Genomic DNA, 23,925 nt, shown 5'->3' on the forward strand with positions numbered 1-23,925 from the left:
CACAATGTTAAAGACATTGGAAAAAACGTACCTGATGCAATCCTGAATTATAATTGCTTCTTCCTCAACCCCATACCGCGAGTTTCGTTGAAATCCGTCCAGTTGTTTTTTGCGTAATCCTGCTAACAAACACACAAACGCAGTTGAGAGCATTACCTCCTCGGAGGAGTTACCCTGAAGCAACGTGAAGAAAGAAAAACAAACAATCCAGCTTTTTGCTCTTTAGTTTTCATTTTTATTTGAGGTGCAACTGTCTAGTGCAAATTTTTACGTCACATTTGTGATGGGCTGAGGAACATGCGCAAATACATAGACAATTCTGCTAGGCATTTCCAATTCCTCTCCCTCTCATTTCTTTTTTTGTGTTGTCAAGTGTCTCACTATTGTGTTCGGCGCTCCAGTTGCACTAGGAGCAACTTAAAACACTCGGCTGTACAAAAGACATGAAAGAAAAACAGAAAAAAAAACAACAGAAAAGAATAGTTCATTAAAAAACAACTACATGTGTCCACACAAACGGTCAAACAGTCCTGATCATTTGAGCGAGGGAGTTTGAAGCGACGGCAGAGGAGAGGTCACGTACAGTTTGAGGCCGTGTGTCACTTCAGGAGAGACAGCATCTTATAGTGCGGAGGTAAATAATCCTCTTCTGGTCCCTACCTGAGTAATGACATCACAGGTAGTTTCAAAACCTGGCAAAACCATAGATATATATATATAGAGAGATATATATATATATATATCTATAAATGTATATACAAATATATGAATAAGACAACTAAAAAACCTTTTATATATGTATCTATGGTTAGAATCCAGGCACTTGGCAGAGTTTAATTGGACATTTGTCATATATATACAGAGTTCACTACCAAGCAACAGTCACGTCCTAATTATTCGCCTCGCTGTTATTTATTTTTACAGACACTTATTACACCGATAAGAGCAAAAAGAAAGAAAGAAAGATAAACAAGACAAAAACATATTCTCATCCATTCACAGCCCACCCTGAAAATACAAGGATTCCCTGCATAAATGTTTAATGCTCCGTCCGAGAAGGGGCAGGAGCTCTAGGGTGGGGACGGGGACGTGAACCTCAGAAAGAACACAGAGTTCTCCAAGTGAACAATGAGACGCAGGTAATATCTTTTTTCTCTCTCGGAATAACCGACCCCCTCCCACTCAACCCAGAAAAATAACGTCTTCTCGTCGTGTTCAGATGCTGGGAGGGCTGAGACCCGGAGAAATTCACGGCGCCATTATTTGACTCCCCATTCCAGATGGGACGCACAAATCTTCATCCCCTGTCAGCATCGCCCGAAAAATGTGCAAACGGGAGAAGGGGGGGGGAGAAGGAGAAAATAAAACAGGAAGCTGGTGAGTAAAAAATTGTGTGCAGATGAACAGCGTTGTGTTGAGGTGGGGCGAGCGATGGCACGCTTTACACCGGGGGTTTGGGGAATCATACAAGAACGGAATTTGACGTGCTCCCACTGATTGGCTGAGGCCATGCGCTATAGCTCCTCCTTCCTCCAGTGGCCCCGAGACAACTGTCGGTTCCTGTCAGCTCCGTCCTCCTCGACATCACCGCGACGACCAGCATGACGATTGTCTGAAGCGAAATTCAGAGACGAAGCAGAAACATAAAAACAGGAGCCGGTGCAACTTCCAGAGTCTTTCAGTTAAATAAAGATGTGCAACAAAGGAAGGTTGGTTTTCGTCGTCCAGGTTAAGGTGAAGTGTCCTTGAGACGGTGGCATAGTCGGTCCTGATGCTAGAGTCAGTTCACAGTATGGCAAGACTCCATCTTCCTCCTCCTCCTCCTCCTCATCTTCTTCCTCCCGTCCCCTCTATCTGTCATCCCTTCGGGAGCTCTTCAGTGTGCAGGTTCTGAGCTACGCGGACGAGTTCTGTGCGGAGGGGAGGACTTGTGCGGTTCCGACCGGGACCGGGACTGGGGGCTGAGCGCCGCCGGTGGGGGAGCCGTCGTTCTGGACCTGCGCCTGGAACTGGGCCATCTGCTCGGGGCTGGCCAGGTTCTTGAGCAGGTTATTCTCCTGCTCCAGTTGAGTGTTGCGCTCAATCAGCTCCTTGATCTGCTCCTTCAGCACCTCCACCTCCTCGCGCACGGCATACATGAGGTGGCTCTTCACCAAGTCCTGAGAACCAAGGGAAGGGGGGGGGGACAAAGAGCGTGAGATGGTTAGCTAAATAATTTATCAGATTCCTACTTCTACGTTTCCCCTGAGAGGAAAGAAAACATCTTGTTCAAACTACATTTCTGGTTCAAACCAGTTTCCTTGTTACACAACACAACCAACACACGCTAAAATAGGCTTTTTCAACTTTTTCTTTAGTCACCACAACACTCAGTCATGTTAATAATCTGAAAATATTGGACAATTGATAATTTGAAGGAAAATAACAAATCTTTCTACTTCTTCAATGTTAAATATTAAATAGAATTTGTCTGGAGTTGGACTTTTCAAGCAAGGATGCTGAAACATCGGCCTGTTCCAGTTTCTTAAAAGTGACAATTTGCTCTTTTTCTAATGTTTATTAGCATATTTTTCTGGGTATTCTGCGTTTTGAGCTGTTGATTGGACAAGGTATTCAAATTATTCAATCATATGGATTATTAGTTGCAGAGGTAATCACTTTTGATTCACAACTTCCTAAATCATCCTAATTTCTTTATTTACTCAGTTTATAAATCTAGAGACCAGTGCACAAACATTAACCACGTTGACTGGAGGGCTTGAAAACACTCTGGTACAGATAAATGTGTGACAGCAGAGTGCAAAGGTCGAACCAGCATCATCATCATTGAACGCTCTTGAGGATGAAACCTCCTCAGAAATATGGTTTGAAAATGCGAGAGGGCTTCGTGACGACGGTGACGATGTTGTGTTTTGCCGGGCGGCTGCTGCAGAAAGCGGGATTTGCTTTTAATAATCCCACCCTCCCCTCCCTCAGCAGGCCCGCCCCTCCTTCCTCACTCCTCCTCCCTCTCCCATGTCCCGGGAACAAATTGTTCCTGCATCGGGGTGGGAGGAGCCAATGGAAGGCCGAGTTATTTATACCGAGCCAAGGGGAGGCTGCTGCTTGCCTAGCAACACGGGACAGGGGGAGGGAGACAGGGCAAGGGAGGATACATGCTTATGAGAGGGAGAGAGAGAGAGAGAGAGAGAGAGAGAGAGAGAGAGAGAGAGAGAGAGAGAGAGGAGGAGGAGGAGGAGGAGGGAGTGAGGGATGGCGTGTGAACCTTAGCCTGGCCCGCATCAAGTTGCCAACAAGCCGGAGGTCATCGGTCCAAACCGTGACAGAGCAGGAAGCTCCTGTTGCCTCTGTGCATACCAGCAGGTGCACACGTATGTGCGGGAAAACATACTTGTTTTTGTCAACGCGTCTTGGCCCCCCCCCCCCTCTCTTTTTGCTTTTTTTTAAAAGACGTACAGGACACAGAAGAGCACCATCATGCCTCCATTCATTCATTCATTCATTGATCAAGAGCTGCTTTATGCTCCATGTATTTAGTACCTTCACAATCAAAACACGCATTCCTATTGTCAAACAACGACAGGCGCTTTATGTTGAAAGCAGGTTGGGTAAGATGTAGGAGTCAGTGCACGGGGTTACATAACACTGGCACAAACATGTACAGAATGGGATCGGGCTTCTAAATATATACACACAGACACAATGAAAAACAGCCTCTTACCATTGCTTGTTCGATCTTGTTGTCGATTGCCACCACACTTGCACCCGAAGAGCTGAAGGACAAGAAGAAGGGAAAATAAATATATAAATAAACGGGGTTTTTTTTATGATTTCAGTGTGACATCAGATGAGCACTGCAGTGTGAGTGTGTGATGGAAATGTCTCCATCAAGGGCAAACTGCCAGTCGCAGAGATGTGAGCTCTATCGTGTCACTAAAATAAAGCATCAGGATTACTGTCTGCAACAAAGACAAGCTGATGGAGGCTGCAGGTTTTTTTTTTGTTTTTTTCCTGCTGGTGGAGAATCAATGACATGCTCCATTTGGAATCCAGGGAGCAACAAAGCCTCCTCCCGACTCGAGCATTTACCTATTGTCGAGCCGGACGGACGCTCTCTCCTTCCCCAGCACCGAGGACAGAAACGAAATCGAGAAATTCCTCAGTTGACAAACGCCAAGGTCCATCGCCACCGTGTAACACTGGGGATTCATGCCACCCCGTCCATTAAAACCCGGGTCGGCGGCACAGAGAGGGAGCCCGGCGGTATAAAAGTAGAAAAACTGCGCATTCTCGTGAGTCGGGGGGCAGGCTGCTGCTGGCTCTGCTCAACCGGAGCGACCGCGGAGCTTGCAGCCGGAGGACGGGGGACACAAAGAGTGAAGGCGGCTGAAGGCGGCGGTGCTGCGGCTCCGCACACAGCGGCTCCCCTCCCTGGCCGATCCCTGCGGGGGGAAAATAGCGCCAGCGACCGCCTGATTGGCCGAGAGGTGGAGCTCATTAGCATAATGCGTGGCATAAACCGGCGCTGCGGCGGCGCCGATTGGAGGAGAGGCGCCCGATGGGGATAATTCATGCAGCATCGCTTCTACCTGCTGCAACGATTTCTATAAAAGCCCGCTTCCGACTGAAATACACAATCTAATGCACGGAAAGCGACGCGCAGGCAGGAAGTAAAAAGGAAATAACAAATCACGTTTCACTTTGATCACATGTTTGGGGATTAAAATGTGTTGTTCAGGGGGAAATGTGGAGTGTAGGTGATGGCAAAACTTTCCTCAGCAATAACAAGCTGTCATGTGAAGCAATGTCTCCCCCTATTGGCTGAAGCCCATCTCTAAAAAGCAACACAGGATGCCAAACGGACTGACACAGGCATTATGTCATTTCAGAGAACATGATCAATTGCCTGACCAGAGCGGAGGAGCTGACCTCAGCACCGGCTAGCCGTCAACCCGGAAGGTAAATAACCCCCGGAGGGTCAATAGGAGGAGGGTGTCAGATCGCGAAAACGCCGGAGGCTGAGTTCAGATCAGTTTGGCTGAAGTGGGAACACACTGTGCTTTACAGAAGAACAGGACCACCCCTCTATTCTCTGTTCATCACAAGGCGTCATTACACAGTCTCTGGTTTGCTGTGTTTAGACTGACAGAAACTACAATACTGATAATGACTCAGTGGTTTGAGGGATCAATCGACTGATGAATCGAGTAAGATCTACCTTCGCAGCCACATCAATATGTCCAAACAAGATTTTCACACTTAATTTGTCTTAGAAACTACATGGTTCCTCTCAAGGGGTTTATCCTCGCAAATAAAGACTCACGTAGAATATCCTAAACACAAATTTAGGTGCAGCCACAATTTAAACAATTGTGGAGTCTTGTGATTACACACAACCTGAGATGTTATCTATTTATGGCACACATGCAATTGAAACCTTTATAAGGGCAGCTAAAAGTACAAAAAGGCCGATTTGATTCTTTTGGTGAAAATGACTTGGAGCGGCTGATCCGATCAATATTTGTCTTTAATTATTCATCGATTTATGAACTCTGATGTGATTCGGTCTGAGATGTGTCAGTGTGGACTGATGGGGTCGCTATGGTAACCATGGGAGCAGCAGCACACAAAGAAAAAAGGAAGTGTGAAACACATGAGGTCAAGATGAACAGAGACTGACACAAAAAAACTGTTGAGCTGCGCCTGCAACAGGCAGGGTGTGGTTTTCTTTGTAGACATCTGACCACACACATGCACACACACACACAAACAGACACACAGACACACACAATAAGAGCTTTATCAGCAGTCTCAAACTTGGAGCTGCAGTGGGGCGATGTCTGACTGTCCTGCTCTAAAACACTGTAGCTGTGTTACATCTGTCTCTGGCTGCAACCAGCAGGAACTGGACCGACTGTGCGTCTGCGTTGGACTTTGGAGAGCTGAGGGGACAAAGAGAAAAGCCCCTCAAGCTGCTCATGTGTTTGTATTTCAGGAGCTCCAGCTCTGTCACTGACTTTAGCTGTGCTGTCACAGGACAGGGAAACGGTGGGATTGAGTGATTTTACCATCATATTGTTAATTTTCGGTATTGTAGAGGCATTATTCACGTATGCTTGTGCAAAAAGTGTTGGAGCAAAAAGGTAGAAAAATATGGCATTGGTTTAAAAATAAAAACCGTACAGATTGTCCACAGTAGGGAAGTGTGTTTGCAGGTCTGACAGTTTGTAAAGTGGGTCTTGGAGAATGACGTATATTTGTGGCCTGCTTTCTGAGCAAAGGAAAGTAAATATGGGCAGACTGGATCAATTGAGGAACTAGAACATGATGTTTATCAGGCAGTTGATATCGGGGGGGGGGGGGGGGGGTGTAAACTGAAAGCAAACAAGATCACTTTTCTGACTCTGTCTCAATCTGAATGAGAAGTAGCCCACCACACTTTCACATTCATTCACACACAGCGTCGGGTGTAGCATTAGGCATGTACAGAAGCAAGAACATCATGTCCCAGAACATCCCTGGACAGCTGAGCGGGAGTTTAAACCGGCTGGTGGGATGAGCCTTGGAGCCTTGCAGCAGGCAGAGGCACACAACCGCTTTCCCGTGCAGTTTGACCTCGCTGTAGGTGTAAAGACACTTAACCGGCCGGCGGCGACGACACGACAACAACCGCCACTGTCACACGGATACAGCAAAACAAAAGCCACTTTGGAGTAGCCCCGGCCAGCGCCACACCAACTCCACCCCCCCTGACAACATGACAACACTACAGTTATCGTTACCTCTTCAAATGCTTCTCCAGGTCCCAGAAGAGCAGCTTCAGGGCCGTGGTGTCCCTGCCCTGCGCTCCTCCTGCCCCGGCCAGCCCCTTCTCTCTCATTGATGCCCACCCCACCGAAAAGCACCCCAAAGCAAACACAACGGTAACCAGCGCACCTCCTCCGTCCTCCTGACCTGCGCCCTTTGGCCCCAACCCCTTGCTCCCGTCCGCCTTGGGAGCTTCACATAGGGGAGCCTGACCAACAATGGAGACCAGGATGGAGCTGTGTGTGGGGCGACAGGCATGGGAGTGCGTGTGCGTACAGCGGGAGCGCGCCTTAGAGTGTTAAGTCCTCCCGATTGCCCCCTTGCTAAGCCTGAAACGCTCAGATACGCTCTCAGACGATCGGGCGCATTGGCGACGGGCGATAGGAGGATAGGTAGTGATGTCACTGCATAGGTCACCTCCCCTTCTGTTGTTATGTAAACTGTCAGCAGAGATTAGCGTGATCCACCCAATAGGATGAGCTACTTTTGACCACACACCGTCAGCACGCTCTAGGCCTGCCGATAAGCCCCTCCTACATCCATTTCCTGCAACACCCTCTCAGTGACGGTGATGGACACAGGAGTGCTAACCTCCTCTACATCTCCTCGTTTCACTTTATTGTGAAAAGGTGCACATGCGTTTAAATTGCCTGAACATCCAACCAAACATCCACCTCCTGCATCCCACATCACGTTTCCTCACACGACCAGTTATCTCCAGGAGGATGTGCATGTTGTCGAAGGCATGCCTTCAGACGGCCCTGTCACTGCACATCAGTGGATGCTCACTGGACACACACACACACGGTATGGGTCTTCAGTGGAGCACGCCTCACATGCACCTCCATGGCGGCTCCAACGCAGCCGTGCACACAGTCGTTAACACGGGCGAAACAAAAGGCAAAACAAGATGGCTAGCTAGACGGCGGCTCAAAGAGCTGATGGTGAGCAACACAAATAAGAAAAATAAACCAAAAACGTGTAACGACACTGTATTTTAAGATGTTGACAACAAGAGGGAGAGGCAAGCCTGCTTAAAGGGTACTTGTGGTGGACAAAATGGCGGCAAGGGGAACACATGGCGAGTTTTTTTGGTGGGTTTTCAGGTCAACGCATGCAGAGAAATATTAACCTCATTAGTCGAAGGTCACGACTTCTTCTCTTCCCTCAACTATGTGCCACTAATCCAAGAAACAATCTACAGCCTGAGACGAGAGCAGCGAGGCGCCGAGCGATTTATGTGACAAACAAGCTTCTCGCTTTAAGCCGCAACTCGTCGCTCAGTATTTCTGTACATTGTGTACTCGCAAGGTCTGGGGTGGGGTGGTGTGGGGGCGGGGGGGGGGCAGTGTGCGCATGCTCCCTTAGAACAAAGAGTCGAAACTGGTTGGAAAAAGAAGTGCTCGCTGATGTGGAGACAGTTTGCTCGCAGCCATTCGCGAGTGACGCAGCCGACCCGGCTCGGCCAATGGCCAGGGACCTTGACGTCACTGCATCACAGATAGCCCAGATGGGATTCACTCATTCATTATGTATCCTCGTCCATCCAAAGCTTGTTTGTGTGACAAAAGGCTGACCCATTTATGACCAAACTCACATCATGTATATTTACACGAAGCTTACTGCACGTTGAAGAAGTTGGAAGGGTGTGATGAGAAACGTGCGTGAAGGAAAACTAGCGATGAATTACGGCTTTGAAAACCAAATCAACCGATCTTACGTAGTTGAGGTTCCTGTCCAACAGTTTAAAACAATGTATAAAATAAACCTAAATCCCTTCCTTAAAAAGCCTTTAACTCTGTGTACACGATGTGCAACCACTTCACAATCACAACACTCTTTCTATTCAACTCTATTTTATACCAATGACTTCATCCTCTACCTTCATAAAAAAAGGTCATAAACACATCTACACAGGAAAGAAAGTGGTGGTGGTGGTGTGTACGTCTTCCCCACACCCTGTGGAGATTATATAAGTCCACGATGTGGATGTGGAGGCAAAACACAAACGAACAGATGGTGCTTGCATTGCCCATGCAGTTAAAAATATGATGCTTTCCATAGCAGAACAAGGCGTGAGCTATATTTCAGAGAAGTGGTACCTATCATTAAGAAGAGCTCCTGCTGGTTTCAGGCACCTAGCTTTTTGGAACTAGGTCAAAGAGCTGCTCAATTCTGCACTGTTTGGATTTTTGGTTTGTATGTTACAAACGCTGCACAGGAAAACCTGCCATTGTTTTCAAACCATACCAAACAAACTGTGAGAGCTAAATCAAGGTATGAAGTGGTGTATCTACGAGCTCAAGAGGCTAGATGTTCTGGAAAAGTGAAAAAACAACCAATAGTACCGACAGAAACCTCAATGCCTTCCCATGGGCTTGCTGTGCAGCTACGGTCTCCATCCCTCCTCCTGCTCTTTTACCTCCCTTTCATCCCCTGCTCGCTCTCACAAAAGCGTCAAGCTGAGTGCAAGTAATGTTTCCGTCTCACTTTATTGTGCGGTCTGAGCGAAAAGCAGAGCCGGGCGGCAGTGTGAGGTCCTGAAAGAGAACCAGCCCCGCTAAACAACTGCAAATCGTGTGAAAATACTAGGGAGGGATGTAAACTGCAGCCATAAAAAGTCACAACACAACTGGTTGTAATCAGACGGGTTTGAGACAAAATAGAACGTCAGAAAAGCAGTCACTTGTATATAGTGCTCCTGCTTCTATTGGTTTCTATCCCTCGAGACGAGAGCTTGCGTGTGTCTCTGCGTGTCCGTGCATTCTCTTTGTGTCTCCCTGTATCCATCAGTATGCGTGCAAGTGCGTGCCCGTGTGTGAGGCTGGGGAGGCAGACTGGCAGGATCCGGTTTGAGAGGCTTTTAACGCCGGCATTTACACAGCGGAGAAGCCAAGCATACAGCGAGATCCACGCTGCGGCACAAACACCCCAGTGAGAACAGGAAGATGTCTTTTCCCCTTTCTAAATTTAGAAAAACAAAAACATGAGAATGGGGAGCACTGGGAGGAAAATACAAATAAGATTTGCTGGATAGTATAATTGAATGTGGACCTGCAGCATGCAATCATTCCTGCGTATTCAAGGTATAATTTAAGAGTGCACCAAGGTGGCAATAAAAAATAATTCCCTTCTGCTTGTTTTGTAACTGGAGACGATCTCCCTGGAACTTTGCCTAAACAGACGAAACCAGATACAGGATCACCCCCCCAATTCAAACAGCTCTCATGGCATCACAGAGCTCCAGGGCAGCGGTTCCATGCGGCGTTAGTGCATCAGTCTCTGCCGCGCACGCAACGACTTACATAACCAACCTCTTTACCATATGGGCCCTGAAAGAGCAAGAGAGGAAGGACTGAGATCCAACGTCTCTGGCTGGGTGAGCAACAGTGCAGACAGGCCTTATTCTTCTGATGGATGAGGTATTAACTTTCAAAGGTCTCGCGCATTCCCTGTCCCTGGTGAGGGGTGGACACTTTTTAGACGGAACGCACGGGAGGATTGTGCGATACATTTAAAAACACCTAAATGATGATGTAAATAGAGAGGAGATGCTGTCAAGCTTATTAACAATGCTGCAGTTCAGAGCGTTTGTCTGCATCAGTTCATGTGCAGGAGATATTCTAAATGAAAAGATAAAAATGCCTCTCCCTATTTCTGAAAGCTGAAGTAAAGAAATTGTTTCCTGTCCCACATAGAAGCTAAATTTGGGGAATGTTTAGCCATAATCATCCAAATCTGACTTCAAAAAACAATGAATCCGTGACTGACATAGTTGCCAATTAAAATTTTGTGACAACTGATTATCATATTGTCGTTTCAGCTCTAGCACGTATGCAGCCACAGTTTCGTGGGGATCGAGATCGGGGCGACAGCATGCTCGGGTTCGGAATTTGGCACCAACAGAAGAGATTAAAAAGGAAATTTGACTAAAATAAACACAGATATCTCATCTCCTCCTGCTTCAGCGTGTGACTGGATGACTCACAAACTGGCAAAGAACATCTCCGTACGTGTGTTTGGAGTTGCAGGAGCTTTGTATGCTCACTCAAATAACTTCTGGCTCTTTGTGGGCAATTGACACACATAAAATCCAACAACTCCCTCCCCGAGCTTAAATCCAAGCTGTAAAATAAACATTATACAACCTCATGACACGGTGACTACAGATAACATCACAGGGAGTAACGATACAGCCCCCCCCCAGTCACATGGACCTGCACAGTGAAATACTGTCGGTTCTTTAACAGCAGCGGTTGAGAAATGTTGCTTTAGGCTCCCTGCCGACTGTTAGAAACTCACCCGGGTCGCCGCGTGAAGCCGCAGCCCGAGTGTGCTTCGAACAGTCGGAGGGGTCACGACCATGACACTAAACGTTCAGAAAAAAGGCTTTACGCAGAATTATTATTATTTCTTTTACGAGAAGAGTCGCCGTCGGGGAGGATAAATATTAGTCTTTGACGGGTAGGAGAGTAGTCATGTTACTGCGTGTGAGTCAAATCAGAATGAAGGAACTGGGAAAGAACTTCTAGGATGGGTATCTGGTCAATATTATGGACAGATGAACAAGAGTTAGAGTTATGATAATAAGGGATTCACTGAGAAATACTATCTGCAAATCTGCAATTAGTTAAGAAAATGATCAGTGGACCAGTTTTTGTCCAGGTACAACCAGTACTGTATAGCAGCACTGGAAGCTGTATTTTCTCTGGAGCAGGTGCATGTGTGGACGCCAATGTCCGAGAAAGAGGCACTGCCGTTTCTCCGGACTTTCTCCGCCTGGCCTCCTACAAGAAAGTCTGTAAAAATATGTGAAAGGCAAACTGCAGGTAAACTCCGTGACTGATCCGACAGAGTTTGACCCACAGGTCATGTCTGAAAACAGCTTCTGTGTCGTTGAGGGGGACACCACCCCTGACTGCTCGGTGTCCTACCGCTGAACCTGACCTCTGACCTTCACGTGGAGAAAGCGAAACATTCAACAAAGCCTCACGTTACTCTAATCTCCATCTGGCACCATAAACGCCTGGAGATGACAGAGGCTAGGTCTAGCTTGATGTTTTCTACTGTTGTCGGGCCACGTTGGGACCGTCATGCAGACACAGGTCACTCATTTGTTCTGGTGCATGTTCTCCCTGATGTTTACTTTAAGGCAAAACTTCCACAGACTTTGGTGGAACTGAAGAAGCACAAGTAGCTTAGTGAAAACCTTTTTTTCAGGATACTGCATTCATAGGCAGGTCTTCAAGAAAGGTTTCAGATACATTCATCAATAAAATAAATATTTCTACATTCCGGGTTTTATCTGGTTAAAAGAAAGACTTTTTATGTTGAAATAACGAAACGAAATGACACTGAAAGTAATTCAAATATAAAGTGTATAGGAAAAGCACACAGTGTCACTGATAACATGAACAATGGCTCCGTTCAGATCAGGTGTCTTAGTCAGATATGACCAGCACGCATGCAAAATACCAGGAGGCCCCCGAAACTGAAGTAATAAAGTTAAATGGAACTCAGTCACAACTTGTGCTTCTCATGTCAAAATGTCCACCATGAAATATCCCTATTGTGAGTGAAGTTGGAGACTTAAAGACACCTGCTGCTGCATGTGAACAAAAGCTGCACGGGGTGGGGGTCAATTATAGGATGTGAAAAATCGTCACATTTGTTTTGCTGTCGTGGGGTGTGAGTGCTGGCAGGGACTGGGAGGACATCTACTGGGAGGACTCAATCAAAAGATGTTGATTGACAGAGAGTTAGAAATAAACAGCAGATTCGTCCGGAGGAGCGGTCGAGCCACAATCAGTTGAAAGCAGAAACCGAACCTCGCCTCCTCTTTACCGGTGGTTTTCCCTTCAGGGGAGAGAAGCAGTTCTGTATAATTAAAAACACACATCACACACGTCGTAAACCACCCGCACAGATGAACTCATAAACGACCCGTGAGCAAACTGACAGAGACATGCCCAAACACATAGCACATCCTCTAGGGCCTGCGACTTCCCTCCAAGAACCTGCAGCTCGGCACAAGGCAGACAAACGTGACACCCGTCCAAATCAACGTGCACCCCCTCAACTTGTGTTGTGTCTCCAAAGATAGTGAAGTTAAAAAAACAAAAACACAACCAGCCTCATAATGATGGTATAAGTTGAGTCTACAGGTGTAACAAGTAAGCAATTATTATTATTATTATTTTGATGATTGACAAACGATTTCATAATTTCTTTGAAGCTAAATTCCAAATATGTGGGTTCCAGCTGCTCAAATAGATAATCAAAGGCTTTATCTTAGTCATACATGACACCTTATATCCAAAATCACTCACTTAAAGAAATTTAAAACAATAATCAATGAAATTTAAGACCCATTATTGACGTGTTGAAGTATTCTAGTTGATAATAACCCTTGAGACACATCGCTATCGCAATAACGTATTTAAAAGCACGACTGAAGTATCATAAAATGAATGTTACTTTAACATTGACATACCTCCTATATATAAGACTAATACGTAATATTTTGAACATTTACGACTTTCTAAGGTCTAAATATTCAATGTCAAACATTTAAGGACACCCTGTAGGTCTGACACAAATTAATTCCTTTCTATGATACAGTAAATAATCCAGAATGAGGTTTCCGGTGTAATAATCTGACTAATTTATCAAACTGCCAAATGAGATATGATATGATTTTGGTCTTCTGCCGCCAGTAAGTAGGTTTCTACACAGAGCTGCAGATATGAAATACGTGGCTTATTAATCGCGTGCAGGAAGGACATTTCCACTCGGCTGCAAGGCACATTTTAGGTCAGTGATTCTCAAAGCACGCGAACATTATATAAACCACTGATGACCTGGTTCATGGGATTCATGAGCCAAGACTGCCACCTTGTGGTGAAACAGCAATCAACAACATGAAAGGAGGGAAAGACAGTGAAGTTAATGGCTCTGCTGGGGAATGATTTAATGTCACGTCTCATTACCACAGTAATAACCCTGAGAACCTTATGCTGTGATTAATGGCTGCTGACAGGCAGGAGATGCCGCCCAGGAAATAAGACGCAACATGTTGTTTCACAAAGCTGCCGTCTGACTTCTAATGTCAGGATCTGTCAAACGGAAATAAAGAAGCCATATTACAAATACCTGCTTTGCTTGAATCACATTACAAGTTCAGTTCTGGGCGTTCAAATGGTGTGAACAGACTGAGAGAACCTTAATAACCGAGGCATCATATACTGAGATTCAAAATGAAATGGGGGATAACGGACAAGTGGAGCAAGGCTTCGTTCACCTGTCACATGAGTAAGCAAGGGAAAAATGTTTGTTATGTGATATACAAGATAAAGTTGAAGTGTAACTCCCCATGCACAACCTCTTAAAACCTTTATTTCCCCCCTAAATTCATTTAAAAAAAAAGAAATTTAACATGCAACATAATCCACTGGAGATTATGTCTTAAACTTTTAACTGACGCAGCGGTTTATTCTCATCTTTGTTGTGCTCAATCATTTCCGTGGGTATAAAGCATCTGACACTTATCTTAGGGTGTGTTCACATGAGCAATGGTTCACAAATGTTTGGTATGACTCACCAGTTGAGTTTTAAACGTTCATATCATCAACAGAGTTAGAGGTCATTTATGAGGTATTACCCACAATCTAAGCATTTAGTCAAATATTAGCATTAACACTAACGTGCACCCGGGACAAAGAGGAGCTCAACTTACAAAACACACAACGGGAGTGTTGATTCATTTCCTCTCTTTGCATAGAAAAATCAATGTTGACAATCTCATATCTATAACCTTTAAAAGAGGATTTTCTTCAAATCACATCGCAGGGTGTCTCCCTTTGACAGACACTCAGAGCACTGGTCCGTGTTCGTTTTAGCCGCAGGTGACTGCATTTTGGATGGCGAGCCTTTTAAAAACAGGCTTGTCAGTAACAACAACACACACATATATCACAAGGTAGAGCGGGTGAGACGACAGTGCCTGACAGGCAGCTTATCACCACAAAAGACAATTTATGATCGACAGAGTGAAGTGAGTGAAGGCACTGGATTAAAGCAGCTTTCAATCTCACACAAACCCTTAAAGGGTTCAACAGGGTAAGATCTTTGAGTCAGACCTAACCACAACCATCACTGAGGAGCAGAAATTATGAAAGAAATAATAATGTGATATTTCTCTTGATCATTATCCATATTAAAAGATATTTCTACATTGTTTCCATCTAGTAGTCCAGCCCGAGCTCAAAGTGCCTTGATATGACAAGTAAAGCAGTAAACTAAATTTGCAGTAGGTGCTGTAAATACTCTTATCTTGCAGCCGAGAGAAACCAACGTAAAGGGAGCTCTGATCTGCGCCTGATCATCTACTGATGAGAGAGACCGAGGATAGAGGGTTATAATATAATCAGAGCTTTCAAACACAGATAAGCTTTACGTATTGCAAGTTAAGTTCCGACTGAGCTCCTTCTCTAAAACAAACGGAGTCGTCCCTGTTACATCCGATTCTGCTGGGTGGTTTTCAAAAAGAAAGTCATGATTCATTAATTGATTTATCGTTATCCCTTAACTTTGCCTTCAACCTGTAATCTTGTGACTGCTTGGTTTACTGCAAAGACAGCTGGTCGGGTTTAATTAAATACTCCAGCGACATACAGAAACTCAAAATTAGCTGCTCGTGTAAAGCTGTCAAGAAGCTGCGTTTGAAAGTTTTATGGGCAAACTATCTCTACCGTGCATCTGTAACTTCAATGGTTCCAAAGGATGAGGTCATACGTATTAACGGCCATATATAATACAGCAGTACTGTACTATGACACCTGACATGTCTTTGACATGTTCTTGCTTCTGAAGTGGATTGTGACAACTCAACAATTCAGCACAGAAAAATATTTTGAGAGGGCGAACAATGTCTTAAACCAGAGTGCTAAACACATTCATGGACCCAGGAATTCATAAGGTATAATTCCGGGTAAAGCTCATTGCTGCACTGGAAGAAAGACGCTCACTGTTCTCGTGTCAGTATTTGCTCTGCAGGCTTTACTGTGTTGCTTTGCCTGCTGTTGTTTGTAAAGCTACGAACAGCAAATTAATTCTCTGCAGCCTTTGAGCAAATTCGTATTTCTCTTGAAGTTGGATCTCAGAACATTTACATATGGCAGGTATGACACATTTATGAGAGTGTTTATGTGTTTTGTGAGAGGTTTTTTCTCCGACTGCACATAACGATCATAATGTCTACTTCTACTGGCACAGGCCTGCGGGCTGAAATTCCACCTGGGGAGGACCCGATGACAGCGCTGCCCGGGAGTACTCTCACTGACACATAGAAACTGACAGCGAGCAGGTGAAAACACACAAACACGACGGACACACCCTCACGTCAGGGCTTCACAAAGTGCACACATGAATGAGGGTTTTCATCGTCCCGACATCTGCATCAAGAAGCTTTGAAATACTTTGAATAATCATCCCATGGCCTCTTATTCAGGGTTTCTGCCGGTTTCAACAGGTTCAATTTAAGACCTATGTCAAGTACAACAAATATGAAGGCAGAGAAGTAGGTCTGTATAGTCTTTCCCACAGCACAGACTGTAGTTATCAGTTCCACATTAATTAAATTGTCGTTTTTTTTATAAAATACCATCCTACTATCTGGATCATTGAGCAACAACTTGAACACTCTGAGTCATAAACTATGCATCTTCCATGTTTTTTAATCTGGTAGCAATGAAAAAGGTAAAATGTAATTAAGACCTGCATAAATGTGTTATAATCCACATGATCCACACTAATAAGTCAACTAAACAAATCATAAGAGCAAAAATCAGCTACTATTTTGACTAAATGCTAAATAAATAAAATCTCCAAAATGATCTGATGTCAACTTCTGTTTCCTCTCTAATATCCCAGTAAAGTTAATATAGACACAAGACAAATACTGTGTGAATTAATCACCCTGGTTTATAACTGATGTTTCGTTTGGTTTCAAAAGAAGAGAAACCAGTCCTTCTGCAGCGGATTGCTTAACTGTCAATATTGATAGAGGTGTTGTTACCGGACAACCCGGCTGTTGACTTATTCATAGACAGTGCTCTTTTCAGTCATCAGCAAATGCGGGTGCACATGCCTGATGGTTTGAGGAAAAAGCTGCATGTGACTCGGCCTGATAAGCTTAGGAGGAAATGATTTAAGGGTGCAAAGAGAAGAGAAGACTATTCCCTGGAAGAAAAGGGTCGAGGCGCCACGGAGAAATGGAGGGTGACAAAGGGAGAAACACACAATACGAGACTGAAAGAAAACAGTAACAGAAGCGCAGAGCCGGAGCGCAGCATGACGTGACCATGAATATAAACAAAGCAGACACACACACAAACACACGAAGGCTAAGACGATTGCAGCCGCAGGACAGAGGCCGATTCACGGGGAGAAAACGGTCGGATTAACAGAAACGCTCTTACAGAAAGAAGGCAAGGAGATGCCGTGCAGAACACACACACACACACACACACAAAACACACATGTAGCAATGATGGGCTGCCACGAAAGCCTCCCCACAGAATAGGGCCTGGCTCTGTCTGCAGCCACGTATGACTCAGACCACATCAACACAAAGCCAGCTGTTATCGAACCCTGTCTCTCGAGACACTCATTAACAACTTATTGTGATGATAAGAGAATCACAACTTGCTCTCATGCACAGCAAGGTGCTTCACTGTTTCAACAGTTTTGCATTTGAACCCAATCCAAGAGGATGTTGTATATTTTTAGCTCTGGGTTCTTGGGTGAGGCTGACCATGCCCAGTTGAACTCCCATGATACCCTGCTCTCATCATTGTTGTGCTCACAACGTGAATATCCTGCCTAACAAGAACAGTGCTGTAGTAACACAAGCTGCCACAACCCTGCTCCGCACCGCTGCAGCTGGAGTTCAACTGCCGACCACGACCCCTTCATCACAGCACAGTTGGATATAGGAGGATTTTTTCCCACACCAACCTTATGTTTATTTAAATCTACCTGCAGCTGCAGCAACCACTTTTGAGCAGCAAATCAAACGGGAGCATAGGACTGAGTAATTGCACACATAAATAAACCTTTCTGCACGTCCTTTGGAGCGGAAAAAAACCCAACAGATCAAGTCTCTGATAAAAGAATAAACCTAAGGGGCGAAGAGGAAAAGGGGTAGAGTTATGAAAGAAGGCGAGAGGAGGGGTAGCATGAGGCTGTACAACGGAGAAAATGAAGCCCTCCTGACAAAACAGTCCTTAGATAAAGGAGGTAGATATGAAATGGTAGGGGGGTTGACCAGAGCCGTGTATCTGCTGAGTCACCAGTCACCCTCTGTGACTCAGCGGCTCCACTGCTGCCATTCCAGTCACTGATATTCATGCAAAGGCAATGTCGAGTGAGCCGTTTGTCTCCCGCTGTCTCCTGGAGGCTGACAGATCGTCCTCAGGGGACAGGGGATCAAGCACATGTAGATCTGACTGACAGAAACCCAGTGGCAGGACGCAGTTACATGCAGAGCTATGGATACTGTGGTAGCGAGAATGGTTGAGCTGGTAAATCACGTGTGGCTGCTTCAGTGGTGTGATGGTGCAAACACACGTGCATTTCACTTTTATAGTCAACATGTGAACAAATTATGTATTTCAGCTGCAGCTTGAACTACAATAAAAAGAACAGTCATTTCAATTACATCAGAGAAACAGCTTGCATTAGAATAAACAGCTTTGGCAGCAGTGATGTCCGTCCTCACCTGTCCTCCTCTCCTTCAGCATGCTGACCCCTGAGGCCCGCAGCAGCAGCGACCATCAATGCACTGGCCTCCGCCGACATCCCCATGTGGGCCAGCGTTCCGGCAGCACCGCTGGCCTCTAAGCCCCGGTCACCCGCTGCCACCGCCAACCTGGGGAGACCCAGCAGGCCTTGGTGCTGGAGCAGAATCCTCTGGGCGTCCTCCAGGTGGGAGGTTCTTATGGAGCTCCCTCCTCCGGGGACATGGGTGAGGGTCGTGCCTGGGGTGAGAATTGGCTGGAGGTCAGCTTGCAGCGCGGTCAGAGGCATGTAGTGGGTCCCGTGAGTGTGCGCGAATGGGGCAGTGGATCGGGGCTGTTGGTGAGGTAGGGGCTGAGATGGGAGGTTCTGCGGCTGTCCTGTAGCATAAGATCCCGGAGCTGGGGCTACCTGACCTTGGTGGGGCACCTGCTGAGTAATGCTGACCGCTGGCTGTGCAGGGACGCCTTGAACTGGTGTTATGGGGATTCCTGTTCCATGTGGCAGAGGAGGCTGGACCTGAGTCTGGAAGGGAGCGGTGGGCTGGATGAAGTCTGGCTGACGGACGCTTCCTTGGGTCCCGACCCCTGCATGGAGCTGAGGTGCTGGGTAACCTCCCTGGGTTTGAGCCTGGTTGGGGTCCAAAGCATAGGGCAACTGCTGGGGTATTACAGGCAGATGCTGACCTCCACTTAGTTGTGATGTTGCTGTAGGGAGAGTGACAGGTGCCACGGGTTTAGGAATGTGAGCTCCACCCATGACCTCTTGGGGTGAAACATAGGTCAGAGGTGTAGTCTGGGCCAGTCCCTGTGGCGGGCTCTGCATGGCTTGAGGACTAGTGAAGTCCAGGCTCGGCTGCTGATAGGGCTGCAGTGTGTGAGGTGGCTGCACAGAGGGGACACCTGGACTAATCCCAGCTGTGGCTGCTTCGGTATCTGCGGCCAACTCTGCAACTTTTGGAGCCTCAGACATAGCTGGAGGAGGAACCTCCTTTTCATAATACTCGGTGCATGTCCATCTTCCCTTGCGGAAGGGCTCAGAGTTAGTGTCCAGCTTGACCACCCTAAAACGAGAGCCAGTAGCTGTCTGGGTTTGGGCGTGCTGGCTGTGAGTGTTCGGGACAGCAGCAGGCGGACCGGTTCCTCCTCCTGCAGAAGCAACTTGCCCACTTGCACTAGTGTTGTCAAAACCTGCAGACCCAGAGGGAGTAGCAACAGTCACATTAGATGTGTTTACACTGCCCAGTAGATGTGCATCAGTGGCCGCCCCACCAACAATAGGGGTTAATGGTTGACTTGTCCCACTTGCAGGTTTTGTGTTATCCAGCCCCTGTGTCCTCTGGGACATACTAGGCCCAGCTTTGGAGGCCATGGATGGGCTGGAGCTAGCCAAAGGAGCAATAGGAAGTGCTGGGAGCTCGCCTCCTCCCAGGCTGTCAGAGTGATGATGGTGGGACTGGCCGTGTTGCTGGGGATAATATTGATGATGCATGGTCCCATTTACGATAGAGGTTTGCTGCTGAGACCCCTGGGGGATGGAATGAGGGTGAAGGGGTTCGTTGGGCGAAGCAAGCCCGGGTGTGTCGACCCCATGGAGACTGTTCAATGTCTCATCGGAGGAGCTTCTCTCCGGCACACCTGTATCCGTGGCCCTGGACACGGACACGTCGAGCATGTCGGAGGAGGAGAGGTCTTCGGTGTGCGACTCGTCCATATCATCGTAGCTCTCGGTGTCATCTGCCAGACTGTTGTTGCCGCTCACGTTGATCTGAGCCGAGGTGACACTTGTGATTTGGAAGCCACTCTTCTTCTTCACCTGAGCGCCGGAAACTTGGGACGGGGGCTGGTGGTGAAGTCCCGGGGAGGAGGATCCAGTCTGGGTCGGGTTATCGTCCACCGCGTTGACCCCGCTGCCGGCGGCGGCGGAGGGGGCAGTCGCGCCGCTGCTCCCCCTCCTGTAGTGGAAGGCCGCTTTCCGGCTCCCGGCCGCGGGCGGGTCTCCAGGAAAGTCCTGGTGTTGCATCTTTAGCCGTGGAGGAGTTAGTAAAAGCCAAAGAAGAAGTGGCAGGCGGCTGTTGGCGCTACCTACCAGCTAACAGATGCTAGCTAGCTGGGTCAGCTGCAGTACCGCGATACTACCGAGCCATACCGAGCCTAGAGAAGTCGGATGATTTATGTCCTTTAAAAATCAAGCTAAACCCGCTGAGGGCAGAATCACGTGTGGGCGGTCACCTTCTTCTTAACCCAAGTATCCATCCAACTCCAGACCGTATTGGATAACTCAAATTAAACAAACAAAGAATGGTGGATTCTAGCTAGCCTTGGGTTAGCTTAAATTCGTGTTGGGTTGCCAGTAGCGATTGGCCACGCTCCTCTTGAACTTGCTGTGTCGTTTTGTTTTACCACGGATCGCGGTCTCGGTCTCCTGGATGTTCACGTTAACAATCAAGCGCACAGAAATCGGCGGAGTCCCCGACTCGTTGACGTGCACGCGAGTGGTCCTCGTCCCTGGCCGGTGAATGTCGCAGGAAAAGCGGCATCCATTCCTCTCCCTGGGACGTCGAGTCTCCACGAAAACCAAGACGAACCTGGCGATGGATGGATACGCGTCCCCTCCGGTTAGCGGGCAGCCGTGCGCGGGTAGTGTCCGTCTGTGCAGCGGGGGAAAGGGCTCGCTAAGTCCATCTCGGGTCGTGTCAGCGACTCCGTGTTTGCTGTCTCATTGCCGGTGAGCAGCAGCAGCAGCTAACGGGCTGTCAGGCTCCGGGGAGGGAGGGAGGAATGCAAACACTCCCGCTGCTCATGCGCCAGGCGGCCTGCTCCTCCGGCCCGGTGCGGCGTTCACTGTCCAATCGGAATTTGTCTGATCCGCGTAGTCGTGGACGGCCGGATCATGCAAATATCTTTTATGTATACATATATAATTGTCATGATTTGATTATATATTTACATACTCAGCATTTTTGGTCTATTATTCTCGGGTCGACCTCCTTCTGACTCATGCAACATATGGATTTCCCCGGTGTTCAGTAACGTTTTTGTCTTCTCTCACTTTGAACATTAAAGAAAAGCATATTACAGATTTATGGATATTTACTGATTATTATTGTGTTACAGCAGCATGTCAAGGACATTTCTCACAAAGCGAAGTGGCAATAAAACAGATACGAGGAATAAAAATGACACGAAATGGAATGTAAGAAACATAAACACAATGTGCTAAGAACTGTACATACTCGCCAAGTAAAATAATACACAACAAAGTAATTCAATACACAGTGAATTGCTTAATATAATAGAAAAGCCTATAATATCTATGATCAAATAATATATATGTGACACAATCAACTTTTTCACAAAGTACATGTCACGAGTGAGAATGTCCATTTTACAATTTTTACTGAGTAACTGAAGGCAGCATGAGGCGCTGGGTTGTTTATTTTCTCTCCTTGGTCTCCACTGTTTGGGCGAGTGCTACTGTACACGGCCGCTCAACACAAATCACAACATAAATCATAGAAAAGTATTATTATTCCCTCTATACAAATAACATTTTGACACACAATATTAAGTAGAACCACCTCATGTAGGAACAGGCTAGAGGCTCAATACTAATTGCTAAACAAACCCCTCATATAGATCTCACACAGCCGGAACCCCTTAGGGTTTGATCTGCCTGTCATTTTCTTTTGTACCTGCCTTCTGGCATGTTAAACGTAATATATAGCAGGCATGTGCTGTCAGAGCGAAAGGTGAAGTCGATGTGGAGAGAGTTGAGACACGCCTGCCGGAGCACTTCTGACATGTCAGCTTCATAGCTATTCATAAACCCATCACATGCGTCTGTAGGGGAGGGCGAGTTACAGGAAAGTTCCACTCTGAAGTCTGATTCCAAAGGTTGCGTAATGTTGAAACGACAGAAAGTAAACAGAGGGATGTATTCAGCCATGCTTTCTGTAAACGTTCAACCTCAACACTGCTCGTGGACCGTCTCTGTGTCAACAGTGTTTCTCTTGCATGGACGCGGGACAGTTACAGTGCATCGACCCCAATTAATGTAGTCACAGGACTTTTATAAATAGGGAGAACAATTATAAACACAATGTTTTTGTGGGGTTTTGACAATTGAGAACGAAAGAAAGAAAGAACATTCCTCGATCCGTAACCTACTCTGGATCCACACCAAAATGTAATCTTTGTTTTCTCTTAACCATACACTCCTCTATCCAGTATTTTTGAGTTATGCTGCCAAAGAAACAGACCAACAAGCACTGACAAAATCATAGCCTCCTTGGAAGGGGGTAACAAAATGCATAAAATAACACATCTCTAACAGTCATTGTGTCATTGCCATTTTCTATTATACCCAACACAAAATATGATGTACATTTAATCAAGTATGCTTTCATTAGTTTAAACAGAACTTTTACACAGAATTAGGATTGTGTGTTTTGCTCCGCATTGCACTTGGGCTCTCTGTCCAAAGAGGTCACTGAAAGTCCCTCGGCCTCCTCCTGTGAAGGGGCAGAACAAAGGTGGATATTTTTCCATATCCTGGTGCTTCTTGGCTGTAGCCCCGCCCACAAGGGTTTCTTGTCTTCGGGTCACAGATTTACATCTCATCACTGCTTCATTACCTCTGTGGATCTGGATTGCTGTAACACATGAGAAAATCATTCAACCATTTGCCCTTCGCAGAAAACAGTACTGACATTGTACAGAAAATTATGACTGCAGCCAAAATACGATCATCTGGTTCATGTCTCAGTTGGGACATTCCGAACTCTTTCTCTTAGCAGCACCTACCACCTACACATCAACAGAAGCCTTATTATGGAAACAGAAATATGACATTTAAGACCCACAGTAATGAAAGTGGAGAAACACTGACTTCCAACCTCTTAAGCCGACAGTCCACCCGGAAGCGAGTCTCAAACCCCGTAGGCTTGAGTTGAAAGAGACATTTTTTCTTCACTTTTGTCTCCCATAATACGCAATGTGTTTTGCCCGGTTTTAACTTTTTAGTTTTGGATTGCTGAAAAGTACTCATTGGAAATCAATAGGGGTGTAACGATTCATTTTAACAACGATTCGATTCGAATCACGATTCATGGTTGCCAATTCGATTCAAGGACGATCTTGGTTAATTTAGAACGATTCAATTCAGTGACTTGAAATCGATTCAGTAACTTTACTGGACAGTGCAGGCAAAGTTTCTGAGATCCCTGTTGTTTCTTGTAAGGAAATCAGGTTTAAATTAATTATGGATATTATAAACAAGCAAACAACAATTAATGGCAAATGTAGTAACGTTTTATTTGAA

The 23,925-nt window shown here is 46.2% G+C and overlaps 1 protein-coding gene across 3 annotated transcripts; it reads right to left on the bottom strand.

The window, feature by feature from the left end:
* Nucleotides 1–212: 212 nt before the first annotated feature.
* On the bottom strand, nucleotides 213–21,383 carry zgc:65895 (uncharacterized protein LOC393546 homolog). 3 transcript variants are annotated; one of them, XM_062380775.1, is made up of 3 exons: nucleotides 18,587–21,383; nucleotides 3,722–3,773; nucleotides 213–2,159 (listed from the first exon to the last, which is right to left on the bottom strand). In XM_062380775.1, exons 1-3 carry the CDS (start codon nucleotides 20,623–20,625, stop codon nucleotides 1,896–1,898), a joined length of 2,355 nt encoding a protein of 784 aa, XP_062236759.1. In that variant the 5' UTR covers nucleotides 20,626–21,383; the 3' UTR covers nucleotides 213–1,895. The 3 variants fall into 3 exon arrangements, with proteins under 3 accessions (XP_062236759.1, XP_062236761.1, XP_062236760.1); XM_062380777.1 differs by lacking the exon at nucleotides 18,587–21,383 and adding an exon at nucleotides 6,783–7,110; XM_062380776.1 differs by lacking the exon at nucleotides 18,587–21,383 and adding an exon at nucleotides 4,090–4,440.
* Between the last annotated feature and the right edge of the window lie 2,542 nt (nucleotides 21,384–23,925).

The sequence above is a fragment of the Platichthys flesus genome, chromosome 22 (assembly GCF_949316205.1).
Source record: "Platichthys flesus chromosome 22, fPlaFle2.1, whole genome shotgun sequence".
In the NCBI taxonomy this organism is placed as follows: Eukaryota; Metazoa; Chordata; class Actinopteri; order Pleuronectiformes; family Pleuronectidae; genus Platichthys; species Platichthys flesus.